Here is a 23,734-nt window from a genome sequence, read left to right as displayed (position 1 = left end):
GACGAACGACACTCGCGCGAAACACTTCCTCGATCTGGACGTGCCAGCGAATTCCTTATAACATTTTAAAATCTCACGCACCGACGCGACGCGCCGGACACGCGGTTACGCAATCGAAATGATGCAAGAATGGCGATACGGCGAACGCGCATCAATGCGAGCCGACTTTACGTCTTGTACGCCGCATGACGCGAGAACCCGACGATTTAGGCTGATATCTCTCGCGTTATACAACAAATTTGTCGGACAGCCAACAAGCTGGATGTAACTCGCGAGATTATAAATTATATAAATATCAGATAGATTTTGCGACGGATTTGCCAACGTCGGTTAAATTTATCTCTCTTCTGCCTTTTTATGTAATCAGAAGTGCAGAAATATGGAAAGCGAAGGAATACGTAAAATTACGTTTACGAAGTTCGACGATATTAGCAAAATCCCAGTCCTTTTATGTCAAAAGACACTCTCGTTCGACTTCGTGCTTCACACGTCATCCTCGTGATGAGAACCGCTGAAACGAAGCAGAGCGCGCGCTCTCGGCGCAGGTAGGTCGCTTGAACCCACGGCTCTCTACGGAATATACGGACACTTGGCGAGGTTCGCGAGGTCGCGTGCGCTGCATTTGGACAGGCAACGATAATCCCATTATTTATAGCTCAATGTTTGATTTCAGTCTATCGGTCGTTATTTCCGCGCGCCGACACCGGCTACACCCGCATAGCTTGACGCCGAAAGTGTCAACCGGTCTCGACACTTGATAGTCCAAATTTGTGTCGTCTTCATGCATAAAAAAAAGAAACTAACGATATATTTTCTGAGAGTTTTGACAATTATTTCGAATACTAAGCTAAAAAAGAAAATATATATTATTAGCCTTTTGTTATGCATGATGAGGACCGATACAAATTTTGACTGTCAAGTGTCGAATTTGCGAGGAAATACTTTTATAGTACGGACTGTAATAGTTGACGATATAGATCATTTCTTCTTTGCTAAAGAATTTTTTCTCTACCCACTAAATTAACTAGTATTACTAGTCTACTAGTAAGTACGCGTAATACGAGAATAGCGGACGTACTACGGGCTTATTCACGAATGAATTATTCGTTGGAGATGAAAGAGCAGGCATATAAGTGCTTCTTTATTTACGGGAGACCATCAAGTTGAAATAGCGGCGCGTGTAAAAATAAACCATCCGAATTGTCGTGACAGTGTCCGTTGTTGAACCGGCCACAGAGAGAGAGAGAGCGAGAGCTCATTTGCCGCGTTTCTTTCCGCCGCGTTTCCGATGCGAGGTGACGATGTTAATCGCGCGAGCCGGAGACAGGTCGTTAGGCGCATTCGCGTGGCCGGGATCTGGATAAACGTTCGCTGTCGAAACTGTGAATGAACGAGCGAATGAATTAAACGGGCGCTTTGTCGCAACACCTCGAGTGTGCTAACGAAGTTTGTGACGCGCGAGCGTATACACGCGCTTCCGCGCCCGTAACGCCGCGCGCGACATTTTATAAATAAAGCGCGGCAACACGTATACGCGTCGCGCTGTCGCCGTTAAGAGCGAGACAAAAGAGAAACTGTCACGATGAGTTAATCAATGTTTAGTTTAGCCTCTCTGGCCCGATATTATCAAATCCACGCGAGTGTCTCGAAAGAGAGACGCCAATGCTTTCGCAACATTAGCGAAACACACCGGCTGTAAACACTGTTTCGAATTTGCGTCCAAAAGATTTCGAGGATAAATTCCTTGGCTTATTCATGCGCAAAGTTACACGGCAAATTATAACAAATGAAGACGAACGATCGATATTTTCACCTCAACGTAGCGTCGTATTTAATTCTGAAATAATTCTGAATAAACAAATGTTTCGTATTGCTTCGAATACGAAATTAAAGGCCAATTATATTTCTATTCGAAAAGTACAAGTGCTGGCGACAAAATTATTACATTATTTTTCAATATACATTATTTGCTTGTCAACACACTTTTTGCAGCATTCTATCAGCTCCCTCATACTTCATATTCTTAGAATAAAATGTTTTTGGTTCTTAATTCTGAAATAATTCTGAATAAACAAATGTTTCGTATTGCTTCGAATACAAAATTAAAGGCCAATTATTTTTCTATTCGAAAAGTACAAGTGCTGGCGACAAAATTATTACATTATTTTTCAATATAAATTCTTCGCTTGTCAACATACTTTTTGCAGCATTCTATCAGCTCCCTCATACTTCATACTCTTAGAATAAAATGTTTTTGGTTAATTGTGTAGCCAGGAATGTACCGGTTACTTTATCAAACCTTTCTATCCATTCATACTTTCCTCTGTATTATACACAGTTATCTCCGTACTATATTACCACTCCTCCGTAAATTTCAATCAGTTTTACGCCTTTTGTTCGTAGAAATGATCTTATCTTATTATAACGCGCTGCTCGATACTGGTGCGCACAGCGAATGGTGCTCCCAATACTTATCATTGGTTACAAAGCTAAATACTACAGGTCTTAGAGTTGCAATTGACATTATAACTTTTAACCAAACATTTTAAATAAAAAAATCGCCCTTACTTTTTTATTTATCCTCATATAAGCAATCCAAATTGAAATAGCGGACGAGATACCGTGAAGAAACTATCACTGACATCGAAAAATAATCAAGCGAACAATATCGAGCGTATCGTTACGCATCATCGGGCACGTTCACGAGAGCCTAACAAACCTGCAGTCAGCTCAGCCGATCGTGCATCGGCTCGAGGGGGGGGGGGAGTCCCTTCGCGCGTCGGTGACATCCGATAGCGGATTCGTGAGCGCTCGAAGATAAGAGATGTTTACACTGACGTTCGAGAAATGCAGCCTACGTGTAAACACGCGCCGCCGTTGCAGTGATTCGTGAGAGATCTTCTTTAAGTGGGTGTAATCGAGGAACCTTTCGAGGCAACCTGACCCATAAAACTTAACGGGTACGTACGTGTGTATAGATCGACTATCGGGTATCGGGCCAGATAAGGGAGTAAATGAGCGGGTCGGGTAAATCAAGGGAATCTCGTGGCGCCATTGATCTCGGCGCGAGCGCGAGAGCGGGTGGCTTTCACGTTGTTTCACGGGCGAATCTGCACACGCGAGGCGATTATGCACGTTGAAATCATAATCGTCGGCCGAATATCGATTTGTAAAGCCCAATCGGTTCGCTGAGGGGCTGAGCATTGATCACGAGTTTTATCAACCTCGAGATTAATTCATCTATATTAATTCCGCCGGTCGGTATCTGTGCTATGGTGCCGGATAATTATGTTTCATTAGGTTTGGAAAATCGTGAAAGAAATGCGCGTGTGGCTACAAAATTGATTATACGAATGCCATTTCTCTCATTCTCACGCGGAAATATTTTATAGCCCGCTAAAATATTTCGTCATTTTATTAACGAGAATTTTTAAATCGCGGCACGTTGTACGTGTTGTAAGAAATTCATGACGCCGACAGAAATTTTGGCCATGGCCGTGTTAATTAAATTAAAACTAATTACCCAGCAAACCCTAGTAATTTACATTTGGTGTGCTATTACACTGAGGTTTCTAATTAAAATAAACATAGCTTCGTTTGCTAAGTTCAGCGCGTGGTGCCGGGACGGATGCGGCCCTGCCTGCGCGAAGGAAAGCTTGACAATCCGGGGAGACGTTTGCCAAATTACACCTGTCCCAAGAGACACCTGCATCGATGTTTCTAGGTAAACCGTGACTCAGGGAAACCTTTCTCCTCTTTGTCTGTACTTCGCCTATCTTTTTCTCTTTCAATAATTCTCGGTGTGCTAACAATACTGTCCGACACTCGACATTCAAAGAAGAAGGAAGACACTCAACTCTTGTATCAATGTGTAGATGTTTGTTTCTCCAAGAAAAAGATAAACATGATCTTTCCAACTCTCGAGAACCTCTTTTCGCAACAATTAGTGTATTGATGCAATTGAATGCGAATAAAAAGAAATTTCATCTATGGGCTCTGCATCAGGAAGAAACTAAAGACCGAATTATTTGTTGATAAGTGAATGAAACATGCAAAATGTAACTTTTCATGGTAACTCCTAAACTGGAATTTAGTCTGTAATTGCAACACCGATATCTTCTTCCATCGCCATGCAACGTGTAACACACGGGATCCCAATAGTTTACGTGCCGCACAAAGTTCGTACATGTTCCTCATCCGTAATTGGTCACCCAATTACACAGATTGAACGTCACTCTCCTGACGGACGGGCGCGGACTGACTATTTATTAAAAAGATTAACATCCACGTAAGAGCAATATGAGTTGCTGATTGCACGGAAGTTAATTTCAGGGAAGAATAGAGGGGAGTGGAGAAAACCTTGTAATACAGCAACAAAATCATTTCGCCGGCTCGATAATTCTTTCGCCGCCTCGGCGACTTCCGGCGCGCGCGATCCATATGCATCATGCGCATACGTGTGCGTATGCGCGTACGTGTACATGTACGCTCCCCCTTACCAAGCGGCGGGGTGCGCGCCTTCGCGTATGCTCGCCTTGAACCTGCCGGGCCGCGCGGAGAAGTTTCACGAGAAACTGGAACCGACCGACGCGATACGGCCTGATACGCTCTCTGCGCACGGCTTTATGCACAACAACGGCGACCGGTGCATCTCTTCCTCGCGTACCTCTCTCCGACAGAATAAGCTCTCCCTTCCCCTCATGCCCTGGACTTGCTCCATCGAAGGAAAAAGCTAACTTAAACTTTTCCTCTCAAGCGCGGATTCGATGTTTACCGTGTAAAACTGACGAATATTTCTAAAATTTTGCTGTATGCCTGATTGTATGTAATGAACACAGTTGCAGAAATTCTCGCGTATCATTCAAAAGGGTTAGAATAAGAAATGCTTTTTATTTCTTAAAATGCAATAAATGTAAAGATGTGTACCGACACTTTTTCTGTGTTTTAATATTCCGAAAGACGACACTTGCTAAATCAACTATATTATGGATATAGGAGGTTTGACAAAAATATCCGATATGTCTAGACAGACAGCGATTGAAGATTCATTGGTTTAGTTCGACAGGATATGGTGTAAAATACAGAATTCAAAAAGTACAGTAAAATATGTTGAGTTAATTATTTCTCGGCAGAAGAGCATTTTTACTTAAAATACTTTCATGTATCAAATATGTAATGTAAAGATATTACGTAATGTAGAAAGTTACTATACGCAAACGATGCTTCGGCAACGGAAAAAAAATTTCTCGAATGACTGAATGACGAATTAATCGGGCAGACCGCAATGAATCTACAATTCCACTCAGTGGTAGCTTCTTGCCGGTGTAAAAGTAGATCGCGATCCGTACAGAGTATCTTGCTGATACTCTAAATGATTCGCACGTGCGCCGGTTATATCGCACCGGCGCGGCGCTTACTTTATATACCCCTGTAACATAACTAGAGAAACACCGTGCGAGACGTACGTGCCGCACGCTAATCCCGCTCTAGTCCCGCGCTAGCGGAAAGCCGCTAGAAAGACAGCCCGCGGCTGTCTCCCGCTTGAAACGAGAAACGACTATGTTGCAAAAACAAGAGGAGAATCGTCTTGCATCGAAGAGCACGGCTGTTATTATTGTACGCGCTTAATTGTAAGGAGTGTTCTGGTAACCGGAGATAGCTGCATCGCCGTTGATACCAAATAACATAATCTCGTACATATCTATAATGGGTCTGTAGCCAATAATAATCTATCCTTGCAATCCCCCTACTCCCTGTACTCCTTTCCCTGTATAAATTACATTATAAAATTTGTATCTCAGAATTGAGCATATGCTTCAATTAATATACTTGGAAATAACTCGGAATTTCTCCGCAAAAATGTAGGCTAAGCGTCATTTTTTCTAATTTATAAATCTAAAAATTAAATATTTTCAAAAGCATAAAAATTAACAAATTATAATTTTAAAAGCGCACTTAAAGAAGTATGAAATAAAATCTGTATACTTTAATACGCGATATTAAGTCACAGCATTTAAAATTTAACTTAAACGTTTGCGAAAGATTTATAATTTTGACAAGTCTCACGAAGCATTTTGTAAATTTCGAAAAATCTCGCCGCGTGTGAAGAAAATCAACGTTGCGAGACCTTGAAAGAGAGGCAAGGTGCCGATTCGCTTTTGTCGTGAGGCGATCAAGGTTCTTCTTATCCTACCGAGAAGGCCCGCGATAAGATAAGGCCGCCGACGGCGGCGCTCGTACTTCCGATCATGCTTTGAACGCTACGCCCGCGCTCGATATTCTTCGTCGAGCTATTCGCGATTAATTTTATTTTACTTACCTCACATCGCGAATCTAACACAATAAATATTTCTTTTACGATGACATTGACGTGCGATAATGCCTACCAACGCGTGAAGCTATCACGACAACTCGTGTCGACTCTGTCACCTTCGTAACTGTCTTAGAAACACTTGAACACGTGCTCCAGACGTTTTTTACAATGGTTACAAAATTTCGAGAACCCGGTTAGACTACCCGATACGTCATCGCTCATTTCGCGATAACGCTTCGTGTATTTTTCTCCCAAGCAAATTTGAAACAACACCTTCGCGCGCATGCACGCGTAATCTCAGTATGCAGCCGGTGCAAATATTTGAATGATGTAATGTACGTTATACCTGGGGAATTTTAGAACAAGAACGTCAAAGGTTGCGCTTTGCGCAGATTAACCAAATTCTTTTTGGCGTTCTTTTTGCTCTCGAGGACGACAAACCAGAACTAAATCTTCGTGTAACGTCTCACTCTGAAATAAAAAGTTGTTCAAAAGCTATAAAATTTAAATAATAATACAAAAATTTATCATTATATTTTCTTATATAAATTATCGCACTTCAACAGTAATCGTATCGTCTATGATAATTCCGATCACAAAATAATTTTCAAAAAAACTGCACACTCTGCTCTAGCAGGAAAATTAACGATCCAAAGTTGATTCAGAAAAATAATTAGAGACATAAGAATGCTGCGACATTAAAGCAACATCTCCTAGGTGAGACAATGGTCTGGGTTTTCCCAAGTTACGAAGTTGCACATATGCTAAGAAGCTCAGTCAAGTGTTGCAAGCTAGTAGCAATTCAGCGACAGTATACATAAATGCGGGTCTTCTTATCTGCATTACATATCGCGATTAATCTTGCGAGACGATACTACCTGAGTTTAGCTCGATTAAAAGCAAATTCTCTCAGTAAGATACGTTTGCGTGAGATATCTTAGAGTCGATCGAAAAATACTTTAATAATCACGCTTTAAAACTTTTCAAATATTCTACATGAAATTTCATGATAAAGAAGCTTCATGATGAAGCATTAACTCCTGACAAAACACTCGGCGTGACGGTCAATCAGAAATTACCAGCGATGGCGGGGCTTGAACGTTTCGCGTATGTTAAGTGGAATTGTCGAGTACGAACATACCTACTTAAAAAGAAAGCTTTGGCCACAACTCTGTGAGCAAAGTAGCATCGTCATTCGTACGAATGTACCAGGGTGGAACGCTTATGTTAATGAGCCCGTGCGATTACCAGACGGGGACGGTGAGCGTAGAGATGATGCCGAGGTGATAGAGACGTCCAGACCGGATACGAAGAAGGCCGAGGAGGAGAAGTACCGGATAATCGTCGTCATGCACATACCGAGGTATCGACGTTCTTAACCCCCGACTACTTTTTCCTCCGCAAGGCGAGCCCCGGCGAAGGAGGAAGTCGCGGACGGACGTGCATGCACACCTGCGCCAGGGGCACCTCCCACCTGCGGGGCACCTGAGACACACCGAGAGATACCGCGAGACGAAGACGACTTCTTTTTCGTCGCACCTGACCGACAGCGAGCCACTCGCGTATATATCTGGTGAAACCGATAGTCGTTTTTCTCCAATCTCGCGCATGATTTTTACATCCGAATTTCATCTATAATAAGAAAACGGCTACTGCTCGGGAGCAAGTTCTATTTTCGCGGAGAAGCAGACGGAGTCTGCTTTTTATTACGTGTCTTATTATAAACTCGTGTAAACGAGCGAATTTTTGGCGGGCCAATCGGCCGATTTTAATGGCTATTGGAAACGTGGTTGTGGACGAACCTGCGTTGAGATCGACGATTTAGCGATCATATTATTCAGAAAATCTTCGCAGACTTTTGCGGATATCTACATTGTATTATTCTCAACCGTGTTGCGCGGAGCCAACTGTGCAACGGTGACCAGGAAGATCCTAGCCGAGGTAACGGATTCTCGGGGTATACTGTTACTACGCCTGAGAGAACGTACTAGTGAGCGACTACCGGACGATTGGCACGGAACGAAGTATCGAGCCGTAAAACAATTGTCTAAAAATACCCGCGGTGGAAAAAACTCGCCGGCCCGTGATCGAGTCACGGGATAATCTTGAACCAATCGAAGACAAGCCGTGAATAATCTTAACTTAATATTGTCCGGATGTTTCCTATCCGCTACCCCTTTCAATTTATCCTTCTCCGTTCGGATTATACGATGCGCTGGAATGGCTTTTCGACGATAAATTTAATAGGCATTAAAATAATTATATATACATATATGAATATACTCACTTAGAAATCGTTATAGAAACATCAAACAACGTATTTTTACCGTTAAGAAATATTACCGCACATTAATCGCAAGTGACCGTGCATCTTCCCACTTTTTATCCAATAATTTATACAATGTAACGCTATTGTGTTCTTGCAAAAAAAATTATAGATTATGATCTGATTCAGAAAAAGAGATAGAAAAAGAACGCATGGTCAATAAATGTGTGAACTTTTTGTCACCGTTCTTGACCGGTGGTATCGATTACACGCTGAAAAATTACTTTATCGATACTTATTTATTCTCCAGCCCGAAGCAAAGCGATTGCTCGGAGCGATCTAGTAGAAAAAACTCGACACGTGGAGAATTTATCGTTGATTAGAAAATAATTTCATATGAATATTGGAGCGTGTCGCGATTATCCGCGGGGCAGAAACTAAGATAGCGCACAAGCGGCGGCAAGTGCTGAGCTTCGCGGGAGATTCCTTCGGCCACGCGATACAGTTTTTCGTAAAACCTCGCGTGACTACTTTCCAACCCTCCCCCTTTCCCTCCTCCATCTACCCTTCCTCGCGCGGGCCCGAGAAAAAGTTTACATACGCCTTCACGCAAAGTTCCACCCCGACTGGCGCGGCGGCGAGACGCACGTGCGAGTGTTCTTTCGCGTGACGGCGAACTGTTATGGCCGGTATGACGACAGATTACCTATTTATATCACTGTACAGGGCGTCTCAGAAACTTCGCGTTTTCTATAAAGCATGGAAACAAAATTAAAAAAATATATATATCGAGGTGTAACAAGATTTTAAATGACTTAAAGGAATTGAATGTTAAAACGACTGAATTAATTAATTCCAATTTCGAAACACAAATAAATAACGAAAAACTTCAATTTATCTTAAATCTGGTTTACTTCAATAACATTTTGATTTAAAAATTTAGATAAAAGTATCGACGATCAGTGCTACTCTCGTTGAGTAGCAATCAATTTCAAATTTATTAAAAAGTTAGCAATTGAAAGAAAATTTCTGATAAATCCTGTATAATTCGATTTCTCCCTCCCCACAGCAATCCGCGAAATTGCCTTTGAAATATCGAAGATCTTTTCTTCGGAGAAAAATAAACGGAAACACGCAGCGGTTTTTCGATGTCGAGCGAGATATCGGCGACGTATGTATTTATTTTCACGTATGATCGAGTATGCAAATTATTCCTTCTGTCGTAATTTTGACGTTTATGGCACATTCATTACAGTTGCTATGGCAGGGAAGCACTATTAACCATATCGATCTTATGAAAATCACGCCTGCCAAACGCGACGAAAAATTTGTTCGCGACTAGAACGTAATATCGATTTTATACGCTAAAGTCTTGGAACCACGCTCTTTCCAGCATAATCCCGTAATCATCTTTGCAATTTGTAATATGCGACAATTGAAATAAAAAAATAAACATTTAGAAAAACGAAGAACCGTTATCGATCATATGATCATATCAGTCTGTCGGTAAACCACTACTCCGAGAAAATCGCGATGCAGATCCCATAAAACTATTTTTAGAATCATCTTGCCAAGTCAAACAGTCATAAAATCTTGTTTGTTCCTAGTAATGTGAGTCATGAAGAAAATCGCGATTTTCGAAAAAGAATTAAATGATAAAATATTAAAATTTAATTTAATTCGAACTTTGCTTTTATAATGCGAAATGTCACATTTGTATGTGATAGAATAAATCTTGAAATCAATTATGTACATCTTATGGATTATCGTTATGTTTTATAGATTATGTGCCTATTATCATCAATTTTCGTTTAATTTTATACAGACAATCAAAGTGTTAATACGTTTTAATATGTCTTTTTAGATCGTCAAGTACATAAATTAATGCAATATTGAAAAGCACAAGTATAATAAAATAAAAATAACATAGTTCAAAAAAGATGTTTAAAACATCAGTTTACATATATAAATATATAGACATTATTAAACAGCTTTTTTGTAGTAATATTAATTTCAAATTTAAGAGTATAAATATCTAATTAAAAAATGTTTAATTATGATCGAAAAATTGAGATTTACAACAGCTTCTATCGCCTCTCGAAACTTTGGGGCAGCAATCGACAGAGTCGTTGGTTGCAATTCTTTTTTCCCTTCCCGCCCTATTACCACCTCCGCTTCCGTAAGATGTCAAATGTATCGAACATATCGCATTGGCCCTCTCGCGAATTTACCTGTTGTAGTAGTGCGACGGAAAAGGCTGGCAGTTGAAGAACGGGTCGTTGTGCAAATGCGGTTGTCCAGGTACCCCCGGTCCCTGCGGATGCGCGTGCGGGCCCATCGGGCCGCTGGGTCCGGGGCCGCACATACCGGGCGCGCCTTGGGGCTGCATACCGGCCGGCCCCATCATGCCGGCCGGGCCCATCGGATGGGGCGCCGCTGGATGATGCGGCGAGCCGACCATGTGGGGCCCCGGGTGATGGGGATGGGGCGAGGGTCCGCCGCCCCCCATGTGCGGGTGAGGCGTGTGGGGCGAACCGCTCATCATACCGTGGGGCGGCATCGGATGGGGACTCGGCGATGCGCCGTTGAGATGGGGCGCCGCGCTAACCCCGCCGTGCGGGGTCGGCGGCCCGCCGTGCGTCGGCGTCGTCGCCGGCTGCGGCGGCGGCAGACTCGGCGGTCCGCCCGGGCCCGTGCCCGCGAGTGGCGGCAGTGGGCCGTTCGCCATGTTGTTGAGCTGCGTGAGCGATGCCGCCGCCGACGCCATCGCCTGCAGAGGATTCGTGGCGCCGCTCGCCGTGTTGATGCCTAGGTGGTGATTGCTGTTGGCGATGTTGTTGATGGGGTTGCCGCCGCCGAGCGAGTTGTGGCTATTGCTGCCGCTGTGGTTAATGCTGTTGGGGTTGACGTTGCTGTTGCTGTTAGTGGCGACGCCGCCGCCAAGGGATTGCAAGGACGGCGGCAGCGGTGGCGAGCCGGCGGGGGGCGCTGCCGGGCCCCCGAGGCACCGGCCCGACGGACCGGGGGCGGTTACGCTGCTGGGAGCTACCGGCACGCCGGCGTGGAGTGGGATTCCACCTGGAGGGCGCTGTGCCACGCTCACCGCCGGCATCACTCCCCCCTCCACGGCGCTCTTCACCCTCTCCTCGAACTCCCGCTGGGATTTGGACTAGAGAACGAAGCGTGTTCCTTCTTCTCTCTCTCTCTCTCTTTCTCCTTTCGCCTCTTCACTTTCTCCTTTCCTACCACGTTCCTTTTTCCCGCTTTCGTACGATATCTCACTCTTCTTTCTCCGTCACTGTTTTTCCCGCTCTTTTTCCTTCCAAATTTTCCGGTCTTGCCCGAGTTTGGATGACAAGTTTAAAGCACAACTTTCCTCAAACATGTGCAGCAACCACCACCACCTCGAGTGTTTTGTATCCTCCAAATATACGCACTACGAATTTTTTTCAGTCTTGAGATCGCCTTGAAATCGATTACATCTTCGAAACTCCCGTTCCTCGAAATGCCGACACGACGTTGCTTGATTCCTCTGTCACGATCACTGCGAAGGGACGTTACGTATCACTGCACATCGTAGGAGTATCCTTCCCCGGCGTAAACGAGGGGGAGAGTCACGCGTTACCCCGAGGTGCACATCGGACGGAAGGTATCGTGGCGGACTTATGTTTACACGTTAACGCAATCACCCTCACTATATCGCTGAACTCGTGGATGATCCCGGAGAACTTCCCCCACACAGTTACGCGAACAAAAATCTTTCACATATTATCCCACGTGTGAAGAAACGGCCCACCTCTGTTCTCGTCTCAAAAAGGAGCAGCGAATCTCCCTTTCCTCTTATCGCGCGCCCCTCGTGTTTCCCGGTCACTTCGACGCGAGTACTCACTCTTCGCGGATCCTCCCGGGCCCGCTTTTACTCGACGAATACATACGCGCGGGCATGCGTGCGTGCGTGCGCGCGCTCGCTCGCGAGAGTACACCTCCGTTCTGTTTATACGTCGGGGGCGCCTGAATATATAGCGGGCGAGAGAGTACACTCCGATCGCGTGTTCCGAAACGCGCGGTTACGACATGCTCGGCACGCAATCACCCGGTCACGATAAGAGGGGGAGAGAGTTAATGCCACTGGCCAACGACGACGCGTCCGCTGCGGCACGTGGCCGTCACGTCGTCGTGTCGGTCGGTGTCGCGACGCGCAGCAGCGGCAGCAACAACAGCAGCAACAGCAGCATCAGCAGCAGCACCTACGTTGCGGATCAGCGCCGCTCGCCGCCAGCCGGCCATCCTCGCGCGCCCGAGAGAGAGATCACCCTCCTCCCTCCTAACCGCTTACTACCACCGCCTCCTCCTCCTCCACCTCCCCCCCGGCACCTACACGCGGCACGCCGCTACCCAACACACCGCGCCGGCTGCTGCTCCCGCGGGATGATCCCTCGCATCCCTTCTCCCTTCCTACCCCGGCCCCCCTCAGTCGCCACTCGGCGACCCGAAAACCAAACCGGCGCGAGCACGCCGCTGCTCCCCGACCGACCGCGTCACGCGTCCCGGCATTCTCTTCGCGTTCGCGCCTCGGCGACACGAAAAACTCTCTCTTTCTCTCTCTCTTTCTCTCCGGGCGGACACACCGGCTAACGACGGTCACACACTTTCGTGATTTACCTTCAAGTCGTACGCGCCGGTTTTCCAACTCGTTGACTCGCTCGGATTCAGGCCGACTCTCTTTACTCTTTTGTTTACCTCGACGTATACACACGGCTCCGAATTGTCGCGCGCGCGCGCGAGACTCTCTCTCGATTCACCAAAACCACTCGTCTAATGTCGCGACGATTTCATTCACGGGGAACGCGCTCGGCGTACACTCCCGGCGTAAACACTTGCAAACGTATTCCAACGCGATACGACGGGGACAAAGGAGGATAGAACGACGAGAGCGCGTTGCCGCCGCGCGTTGCGCGTTACCACGACGACGTACGGCGCGCGAGCGGCAGAGAACGTAGGATACCAAACTCCACGAAGGCGCTCGCGTTACTGAGGAGCGGCGGGCGCGACGCGCGACGGCGCAGCGGTCGGCTCTCTTCGGCTGCTGCCGAGTGCCGAGGACGCTGCGCGCCGAGCGGCGTGGCGGGGAGCGACGCCAGAAGGGAGGGGGAGCGAGCGACGCGCGCGGTAGAGCGACGAGAGCGAGTGGGGAGAGAGAAGGGTGGAAGATCGTGGGACCGCCGTCGTTCGGGTGGTAGATCGGAACACGAAGGTAGAGGGGAGGGGAGGGGGACGCAGAGAGAGAGATGCCGGGCGGCGAGGGAACCTCATGCACACGATGTTGCCCGCGAGAATGAAGAAGGTGGTGTGGAGAGGGGTGCCACGTGAGCGCCCGACGCCCGGCGTCCACGGCAAAACGGCGGACACGGTCCCAACCTCACGTGTGTCGTGTGCCCGGCGAGAGAAACCCCTTTCTCCGAGAGGATTTCGGAAACTCGAGAGCGACCGGCGCAAGCTGCTTCGTCCACTTGGCGGAGCGGAGTTTGATAAGGCTGATATGAAATTTCGGAGTAGGAAATATCTAGGAAATATCGTGCTGCTCGTGCGAGTTCGTGTTCGGAATTAATTTACAGGCGGTTGATGAATTCGGTTGAAATTGCGTGGAGTGGCGTAATTTTTCTTTCCCTTTTGTTTCTTTCTTTCTTTCTTTTTTTTTTTAAAGCTAAATTGCTGTTTAGTCCGTGGTGTCGTGGGTTAGCATAGCCTGATCGATCCTGTCATATTCGTGTGTTCCGATTTCTTCGTCACGTGTGAATCGTGTGATGCCTATAAAGAGATTACACAGATATATATCTTTTTTTCTTCCAATCTGTAAATAGAACTCGCGAGGTATAATAAAGCGCTTCTCTAGCAACGTCGCGAGTTGCATTTAACGGCGGCCGTGTTTAGGAAATTCGAACGTATGTACGTACGGGATGTGGCCGCGTAACGAGATCCGGAAACGCCAGTGTCCGATTCCGTTTGGTAAATTGTTGCTCGTGAAGGAGGAAGTCGGTATCTACGGTCAAAGTCGGCGGGTGGATACGAGAAGTTTCACTTTCCGTGCGATTCGAATCGCTCGGGCTTTCCCCGCACTTCTCCCCCCTCCCCCTTTCCACCTTCTCCGTTTTCTACCTTCTCGTAAGGATTGATTCGAGGGTGTCCGCTAGGATCACCGTAGTCCGGAAATCCGATTCATCGTAATCGGGGTCAAGTTGAACGTATTTGTACGACGCGCGAGGAAGAAGAATCACCCTTCGCCCGTCTTGACGTGCACCGACGTGCCGAATTGACCAATCGATCCACGAGCGTAAACACCTCGCGCAACTGCGCTCGCCCGAAAATTCGTCACAGTTCTAACATTATTTCGTTCATACATCTTTCGGATGATATTAGAATAATAAAGCGGAAAATAATGAAGAAGAAAGTCCTAATCGTAAGCGACTCTTCCAAATAGATCTACATCTGGAAGTGTGACTCTTGTCACACGGACTTTTTAATAATTTATTCATATAATTGAATTTAATATTGTTTATAACTGCCTAGTCTAGTCATGTTCCTTCAATTTGAAGTGAGAAATCTCGGAAATACATTTTTTAAATAATTTTTAGAAACTGTACGGTTTGAAACACAAAGTTAATCTTACCGTGATAGCAACGTGCGGCAACGCATTCGATGCGCGAGATGGAGATTAAATACAGAAATCCGCTGATTTGCGGTAGGAAAATCGCATTTTGAGGCATTAAGCATCGGATATTTTCCCGATACAATGAAACCGGAAGGTTGTTCTCTCGAAAACACGGGTCAATTTTCGTAGCCGTGTGCAATTTCGATTTCTTTCTCGCGGTTGCCATGAGGAAAATCTCGCGAATCACGAATATCGAACTCGCGCGGGATGTCAGTTCATGCAATGTGCGCACAGCGACAATATAAAATAAACAAATTCGATATTTACAGCACACATTACCAGATACGTCAAATGCGATATAAAATCGTAACAAAATTCTACAATTAATGAAAAATGTGTATAACTTGATTATTGTACAATATTCTTATACAAAGTTATTCAAAGTTTACTTTGCGGCAGACAGATTTGAAATTAATACAAATGAATTAATAATCGCAAGAAATATCCGCGGATTTGAAGTCCAACGACTAACGAAAGCCTCATCCGCGACAATCGTTATGTACGCCGTTTTTTTTTTCTGAACGCCATGCCAAAAAAGCCGTGCCAAAAGAAGCTTACTAATTGGATCACCGATAAAGTAATTTCGGATTAAAAAGTAATCGATCCGCCGCGTCGCCGTTCTCGCAGTTGCGGGTAAGAGAATAGTCTGCGAATCATTGTGCAGCGGACGGCAGATTAAAGTGGATGAAGAAAGATAGAAAAGACGGAAAATTGTAAAAATCCGCAGTTGGAGATTCGAATGCCGCTGGAATTATTCGATTACATTTCTTCTATTTCGTCGTCCAACATGCGATTTAATGCTTATTGTAAGTAATCAATTTAGTTAGTGAGAAACAAGATAGAGGATACTCCAATCCATAGAGATATTCCAATAAAAATAATATAGGATTATAACTGAAAAGAATTATAAAGCAAAACAATTGTATATATTCTACATTCTTTGAAAAATGTTTAATTACAGCATATTTCGCGATCTCGGTAATAAGTGGATTTCGAAAAAAGTGCGAAATTCTGAAATGGCATGGCGTATGATGCTGCGATTGAACTAGACAAGTTCGAAACAATATAAAGTCAACAACTGCTTCGCGATCTAAGTTGATCGTAGCATGGAGTAAAGGACTCAGGTAACTCCAGTGCCTGGCTACGTAGGTAGAGTTTGAGATAAGAGGTATCATTGTCCGTGCGGAGAGGCCGCAAGTCGACCGCTTACAAAGCACTGGAGAAATTCCGGATATCTTTCACCGTTTAACGGAAAATACGCTGTAATCCTTTTGACCTTCACCTTCTCAATTCAAAGTTTCTTCGCTTGTTTGTTGGAGAGAGGGGGGGGGGAAGAAATAGGAAGAGAGAGAGAGGGACGTCATTGATATATTTAACGCATATTTAACTCGTCGTCGCAAAACATCAGCGTCGAAAATAGAATGACTCGCGGCATTCAAGCATAAAACTAAACGCGATCACAGGCATCTTTTTTTTTTCCAGAATCAGAATCGCGCCAGTCTAGAACCCGTTACCATAATAACATTCTCTACTTCTCGATCCCGAGTTCATCGAACTTCTGCGTTACCTCGCTGATTTCCTTTCGTTCACTACAAATTGTTTCGCGATCTCCAACGATAATTAGCAATTCGTTCACTAGATTAACAAAAAATCTTGACATCATGATCTTTGATTTTCCAAAGGGCAACTACTTCGATCTCGAGAATCTCTTTCTTGGATTCTTTTTTTTTATTTTAGAATCAACGAACGAGCGAGTGAGAGAGATGACGCTTGCTTTAAGATTAAAATAAAATATTTTTTTTTTACATAGATGATGTTTCTAGTCCACACATCACGTACGACCTACGGGTAGCCTGTGGCTCAGTATTGGAAGAAAGAGGCAGTGGTTGGTGTGGGGATGGACTACCAGGAATTCTCCAGGACCATTAATCTGTTTCAGTGTGACACCCGGGGTCTTCTCTCCCCCAACTTTCCCTTTTGTTCCCCTATAAGCCCCTTGCATCCCTGCTCACGGTCTTGGCCGGATTCGAGACAGGTAGGCATACCTAACCCAGGCCCGTCTTGACCCAAGGAAAACGAACGACGTTCTTATACAATTTGTAATGGATCGAGTAGTTTCGATACGATACCAATGTTCAGTACTTATTCACTTATTGTTCCGCTTTCGAAAACGAGCAAAGGTGAAGAATGTGTCAAACGACGCTAAATCGCCACAAGGGGAGGACATACTTATCGTCGATCGCACTGATTTCCGGTGGATCCGATGGACAGGGTATAGCCGCGAATGGCACCTGTTTTACCTGGGCTCGCAAAAACGGGTTACGCTTCGAGCGAGAGAGGCTCCTTTTTCCTTGCGGTAGATCGACCTCTCGGTGGATCTATACCCCGGCATAATTGATCACGGACGGCGGAGCGAGCGCCTGCGTAAGAGCGATGTGGTACTTTGTGCCTCTTTCACGCTGATTTGTGGTTTGCACCCCGGCACGGCACGCAGGTTGGCCGAGCGAGCGGTGGGAGTCGATTATCTCTCCCTTCGCGGAGAGAGCGAACCGCTCACGTATCACGTCTATACATGACGTACGGCGTGTATTTACCTTCGCGCTTCGCGGCGAGTTAATGCCTGACGGCTTCTTCGGCAGCCGCGCGAATATGTATACGCAGTTGAAAAAGAGTTCGCCGACACGATTGTAGAAGAGCTCGTAAAAGAATTGTATGGATATCAACCGATGGAAGAATTGTATTATGGAAAATATTAACGAATGTTTTTTTAACAGACAAGATAATATAATTCTCGTATACATGAAAAAACTGGGTGGTATTTCTAATATTTCTAAGAGGATTTATTCAGTTTGAGAATTTAAAGTATTTTATAAGAAATTACTAATAAGAGATTATAAAAATATATTAACAATATAATATATTATTACTAATAAATTAATAAAGAATGACAAAATCAACTATTGATGATCTTAGTTGGTAATTCTTCAATTAAGATTAATAAACATTATTCAGCAAATCTAAACTAATTGCCAGTTAAAATATCTAAACACGATTATTTTCAAGGTAATTTACAGAATCCATATAAAATCGAAGATCGGTTTTATTTCAGAAGAATGGATCTCCCCGCGGGAGCTATACACACACGTTTCACCTCGAATCCATCAAAATGCCACGCGCCAAGTCTCCTCGGAGCTATCGAAGGCTCCGACGAAGTGAATCCTTACGCGACTCCTCGAAAGTTCGTCGTTCGGGGCCGGCACGCTCGCGCGCGATCGGGACCGGCAAGTAGACCAGCGGGCGTCGCTGAAGACGAAGGAACAATTAGAGGCCAAATAAAGACGAGGAGAGTCACAGTCGAGTGGGTTCGCAACGAGCGTGTGTGTGATTTCGGTCACGCCGCGCGCCTGTACATTGACCTCCGCTCGACAGGAGGAACGGAGCGGGAGAGAAAGATCCGGGGGAGAAAGAAGAGTAAAAGAGACGACACGGCAGAGAATGAGAGAAAGAAAGGAAGAGAGAAGGGAAAAAGGGGTAAGGAGGGACCGAGAGGATAGCATTTACTCAGCGTTCGTTTCTCTCCCCTCCCTCCCCGGTCGAGAGAGCCCTTCGACTCACCTCGATTCGAACCTCGCTCGTTGCCACCATCGGAGAGACAGGCCGAGGAAAGGAGACGGAACGCGGACACGTTTGAGGGAAAAAACGAGGAGACAGCGTGAAAGAGAGATAGAGAGACCCTACGAGAAAGAGAGAGAGAGACAGAGCGCGCGCGAAGCAGCCGAAGCAGAGCGGCGCGAGCGGGTCGGGGATACGTCGTGGAGGCTGAGAACTCACTCTTCGAGAGACCAAGCAGCAACCGGCGGTATATATACGTCTCTCTGTATGCAGGTAAAAGAAAAAGAAAGAAAGGGAGGGAAAAGAGAGAAACTTATTCTCCGTGTTCGATGATGTACATTCGTGAACAACCGGGAGAAACTTTGTTGCCAATGCCGGAAAAGCGGTCATCACGGCCGCGCCACGTGGTCGTTGAAAAATAATGCACCATAAGTGGCCAAGATTGTTTACGCGGAGACGAATCTCGTGAAAGTCTCGCAGTGAAATGAAATTTCAACCGAAAGGATCTCGGGAAACGTGAATACTCAGCGAGATTGCACGAAAATCGTGTCGCTAATATAGCCACCGTTCCTTTCCGCGAGGAACTGAAATAGAGGACGGCCGGGACGATCATTTTCTTGTGTGAACAGATACTATATATCGTTTTAGTATTCGCACAATTCACAGAACGGTGCGTTAGGGTGCGTTAACGCTGGAGCAGTGATAAATGATAAGAGCGGCGATACTAGCGAAGCAGCGGAAATAAATGCATTGATTTATATGTAAGTGTTTATATTATATATTACATACAAATCAATGCATTTATTCTCGCTGCTTCGCTGGTATCGCCGCTCTTTATCACTGCTCCAACATAAACGCACCCTTTAGCAATAAACGAGCCACTGATCTTTGAAAGAAATATTTTTCATGACAGCTATATAATCATTATTACTTTCATAATTACTAATGCTTATTTATAAATTGATTTATAGCAACCGCAAATCATTAAAATAAAAAAAAACAACGTTAATTATAGAGAGGTATATATAAGAGAGAGATGTGATGAAAAATTTCTCTTTTCCACAAGGGAATAATTTTTACTAATGCTGTGTGAACGCCGCGTTAGAAAATTGTATTGCATCATCATTGATGAAGCAGCGAGAAAGAATGCGAGACCGCAACACGGTACCGTCGTAAGAAGCAGACCGGTATACGCGGCTTGCGGCATTACCGAACGATTACACGCATCGATGCCGAGTCAACGTACGAAAATATTCCCTTTTATCAAGACATCGCGGTTCGCTCCGTTTACCTTCAGAAGGTCCTCGCGTGCTGGCTACGATCGGTTACCCTCGCAAATAAAGTGCGGTACTAAAAATACGGGCGTAAATCTTTTCACACCGCTGTTCGTTATCGTCTGTGTTTTCTTTTCTTCTCACCGACACAATCGCAGTTTCCTCGTTAACGTGAGAAATTATGTTTTTTTTTTCCTGTCGTTGACGCGCATCATCGCGTCGCCGGATCGATAAAAGTAAAGCTCTGTACACTTTTTGACAAAATATATAGATATCAATTCACAGTGACGTGACGTATAACTTGGCGGCCGGCTCGAATCAAATAATCCAAAAAAAAATATCGCTCTCCGTGCATCACGTTTCCGCGTGCCAACGTTGCGCCGAAATCGTTCAAATATCGGCAAGACCGAGTGGATAAAGGTTACAAAAACAGTGTAATATACTTCACCATTGTAAATCCTCAACCATCGCGTCACCATGAGAGAAGTATCAAATGAATTTGAATAATATATACATTTAAATATATATTCCAATTTGCATTTCAATTTAATATCGCAAAAATGCATAGTTTTTTTCAATCAGCAATGTTCATTGGGAATCTCGATGAGGAATGATTTTTCACGATTTATGTTCCACGTTATTTGAAGAAATGAGTCTTAATTCGTAAAATAATTCAACGTAATTTAAGCGACAACTGGAAAGCGTTCTCGTCTATTTCGACGGTGAGTTCTAGACTTCTGTGGCGCGTCGTCATTGAGCAAACAAGTACCACGTCCTTGTCCGAAGGACGAGAAGTACTCTAAGTTCGATATACTTAGCGGTTACCCAATCACCCTCAATCTAGCCCGCAACTATCTACTAACTCCTCGGTGACACGGTCGCACGCGTTGCGTCGGGTGTATCCGTGAAGGATGCAACCGAACTTCGAGTTCATGGTCGCGGCGCTGAAGGCGATCTCATTATAGATTCCAACTTGCTTCTTTGCAAGAGAGGAACGAGCGATCGGTTGTCGCATCGCGACGACTTTGAAATCATCTAAACGTAAAGAGTAAGCGCTGTTGTGTTTTTACATTTAATTGTATAATTTAGAAACCAAGGATATAATACTTAAAGAGTATTTTTAATTAAACAATTTAATTAAACATAGATGAATATGGGACGCACTAATTTTCATTGAAAGAAGACCGCCTTCAAAACCGCATCAAAGTTTGAAAAAATTCCATACAAATAAACTGCAATCGTTATTTGAAAAAAAAATTGGCTGGCAGAAAACCAGGAAGGTTGTTATGTAACGTACACGTTTGCACCATTATTAGCCACTTTACTTGCTGCTATCGAAGCGTAAACAACCTCATCTTCATTCCCGCGAGCGAACGAACGTAATAAAGCATTCCTCGCGCGCGCGCGCGGTCGACCAAAGATATGGGCTCTCTTATGGAAGTACATCAAGCGCCTCGTTAATTAATTTATATAACGTCATTCATTGAATCGGTCCAGTGTCCCCCTCCTGACTCGCCTTTTCCTGTATCGCGCGCGTCATCCGCTCGTACTTTCGATTCACGGACGTTTTATTGAACGTGTATCAGCTGTGTGCGGAACAAGCTGTATCATTCGGCGAATGTGTCCCTAGTCTTACCGAGACCCCAATTAATGAACCCGATGAGATAATTGATCAGAGTCACGTTAACATGCACGGCCAATCGCACGCGCGCGCGCGCCGATCGTATTATCGCAACACGTGATCTCGGCCTGCGCTTTTGTTTTCACTTGTGACAACTGTGCCTCGCGTCGGACAGATAGATCAGTCGCAGATCTTCGGTGACGGTACGGACCCACGGCAGCGCAAAATTGACGCGCGCCGCCGCCGCCGGTGAATAAAGTTACGTCTGCAGTTACGACGGCACAATGATATTACCGATGACAGTTACATGGTATCGCGATCCGGATTTATACAACAAACGCCAATTAGTTGATCGATCCGTGGGTCGGATTAAATTTCGTTAAATGTGATCCAATTCCATACATACGTGTTTTGCTCATTCATCTCGGGTAATAGATATCTTCTAATCGACAATATTCTGAAACTGATTAGCGTGTGCCCACCTCGGCTTTTATGGAATCGAACGACAGTTATGCGCCAGATTTACACCATAAACACATATTTCTCTTACGAGAGCAATGAAAGGATATCTATCGTAAAAACGATGACGCAAAATGTAATTGCTCGCCTTTTATCCTCCACCTACTTTAAAATCGCATCTATTATCAGTAAGGTGTACGTGATATTAGAAATAAAAGTTTCAAAGGGTATCAAGGGGATTTAAGTGGATATTTGACAGAATAAAGAACTTGCGCTTATCCTCTGTCCATGATTAATACCCCGCGACGACGTTCCTCTCCACATAAATTAATTGCCGACATTTGCGGACGGTAGAAGCTACCTAATCCATTAGGTTACTTTGACGAGTGAGAGACTCCTGGAAATATCCCGTTACCTCTCGACTCACCTCAACGATCACATCGTCGCAACTTATAATATTTAATTAACAGCAATATCAATCCTGTTTCTCTTTGAAACTGTACGGAAAAAAGAATGTTACAATAATAATTACACATCTTAACTCTCCATCTTACATTATAATATATTTGTAGTGTACGAGTCACACCAAACTTTTGTAATCTTAATTTTTAAAGAGACATTCCAGTTTTATGCCAAATGTTTAAGTACAGCGAGAAAGAAAGTTGACAAAGCCAAGGTGATACTTCGGCGATAAAGCAGTGGGTCTTACGCCCGAAGGTGACGTCCAGGCTCTATCAGGGAATTAACTTAAAAACTCGTAATCTTATCTCCAGAGGTCATCTAATTATGCGGCAAAACGACCTTAATTCGCGGTTAATTTCTTAACGAGATAACACCACCACCCGCCAAGGTAAAAAGGGAGGGGGGGGGGCAGCGTCGTGCCGCGGTTGCGTTAGGACCTCTAATGGCTCCGCGTGGCTACGTCCGAGTGCCCAGTGGATGGAAGGTAAAAAAAAGGCTAAAAAGCTGTGTTAATTAATTGGCGCGTAATTAAAACCCACAGCGGCGCGAGGGGAAGTGGAAGAGGCCACTTGACCAGCTACTTCAAAGAATTCGTGATACTAATCCGTCGTAAGATTTGAATCTCACACGCATGCCACGGAAAATGTGAATCCGCAAGCAACGAAGAAAATTTTGCGACAAAAATTTCAAGTATCGCGATAATAAGTTAGTAAAAACCGCATAACAATATTATTTTTTTCTTTTATTAAGAAATAATAAACATAGAAAGTTCTATAATAAAAGTCTTGATTTCTTGGGGATTCTCGTGCATATCTATCGTGCTGCGTGTGCATAGCGGCGTAGTTCTTGGATACCTCGCAACCGGGAACGCACTCCAAAATGGCTAAACGCATAATCGCGTGCGCCGGATCTCCTCGGTACGCCGCATAATTTCGGCGCAAATATCATCATCAGCACCGAACCAAAATCGCGCACCGTTAAGCCGGTGTGTGTGTCGGTACGAATACGCGTGCACATG

The 23,734-nt window shown here is 44.8% G+C and overlaps 1 protein-coding gene across 9 annotated transcripts in view; it reads right to left on the bottom strand.

The window, feature by feature from the left end:
• Chi (LIM domain-binding protein 2 Chi) overlaps positions 1-23,734 on the bottom strand; it is a 138,151-nt gene that overhangs the window by 61,580 nt on the left and 52,837 nt on the right. For 2 of the 9 annotated variants that reach the window (XM_071771095.1, XM_071771097.1), the window contains exon 1: positions 10,811-14,212. The exons of 3 other annotated variants lie outside the window; for them this stretch is intronic. In XM_071771095.1, coding sequence (XP_071627196.1) covers positions 10,811-11,691 — 881 coding nt within the window. In that variant the 5' untranslated portion in view covers positions 11,692-14,212. Of the gene's footprint in view, positions 1-10,810; positions 14,215-23,734 lie in introns of those variants that run through there. 4 more of the 9 variants (XM_071771094.1, XM_071771096.1, XM_071771099.1 and 1 more) reach the window with 4 other exon arrangements.

Source organism: Temnothorax longispinosus, chromosome 2 (assembly GCF_030848805.1).
Source record: "Temnothorax longispinosus isolate EJ_2023e chromosome 2, Tlon_JGU_v1, whole genome shotgun sequence".
Lineage (NCBI taxonomy): Eukaryota > Metazoa > Arthropoda > Insecta > Hymenoptera > Formicidae > Temnothorax > Temnothorax longispinosus.
The sequence above is the reverse complement of the archived record's forward strand: the minus strand, read 5'-3'. Positions and strand labels throughout refer to the sequence as shown.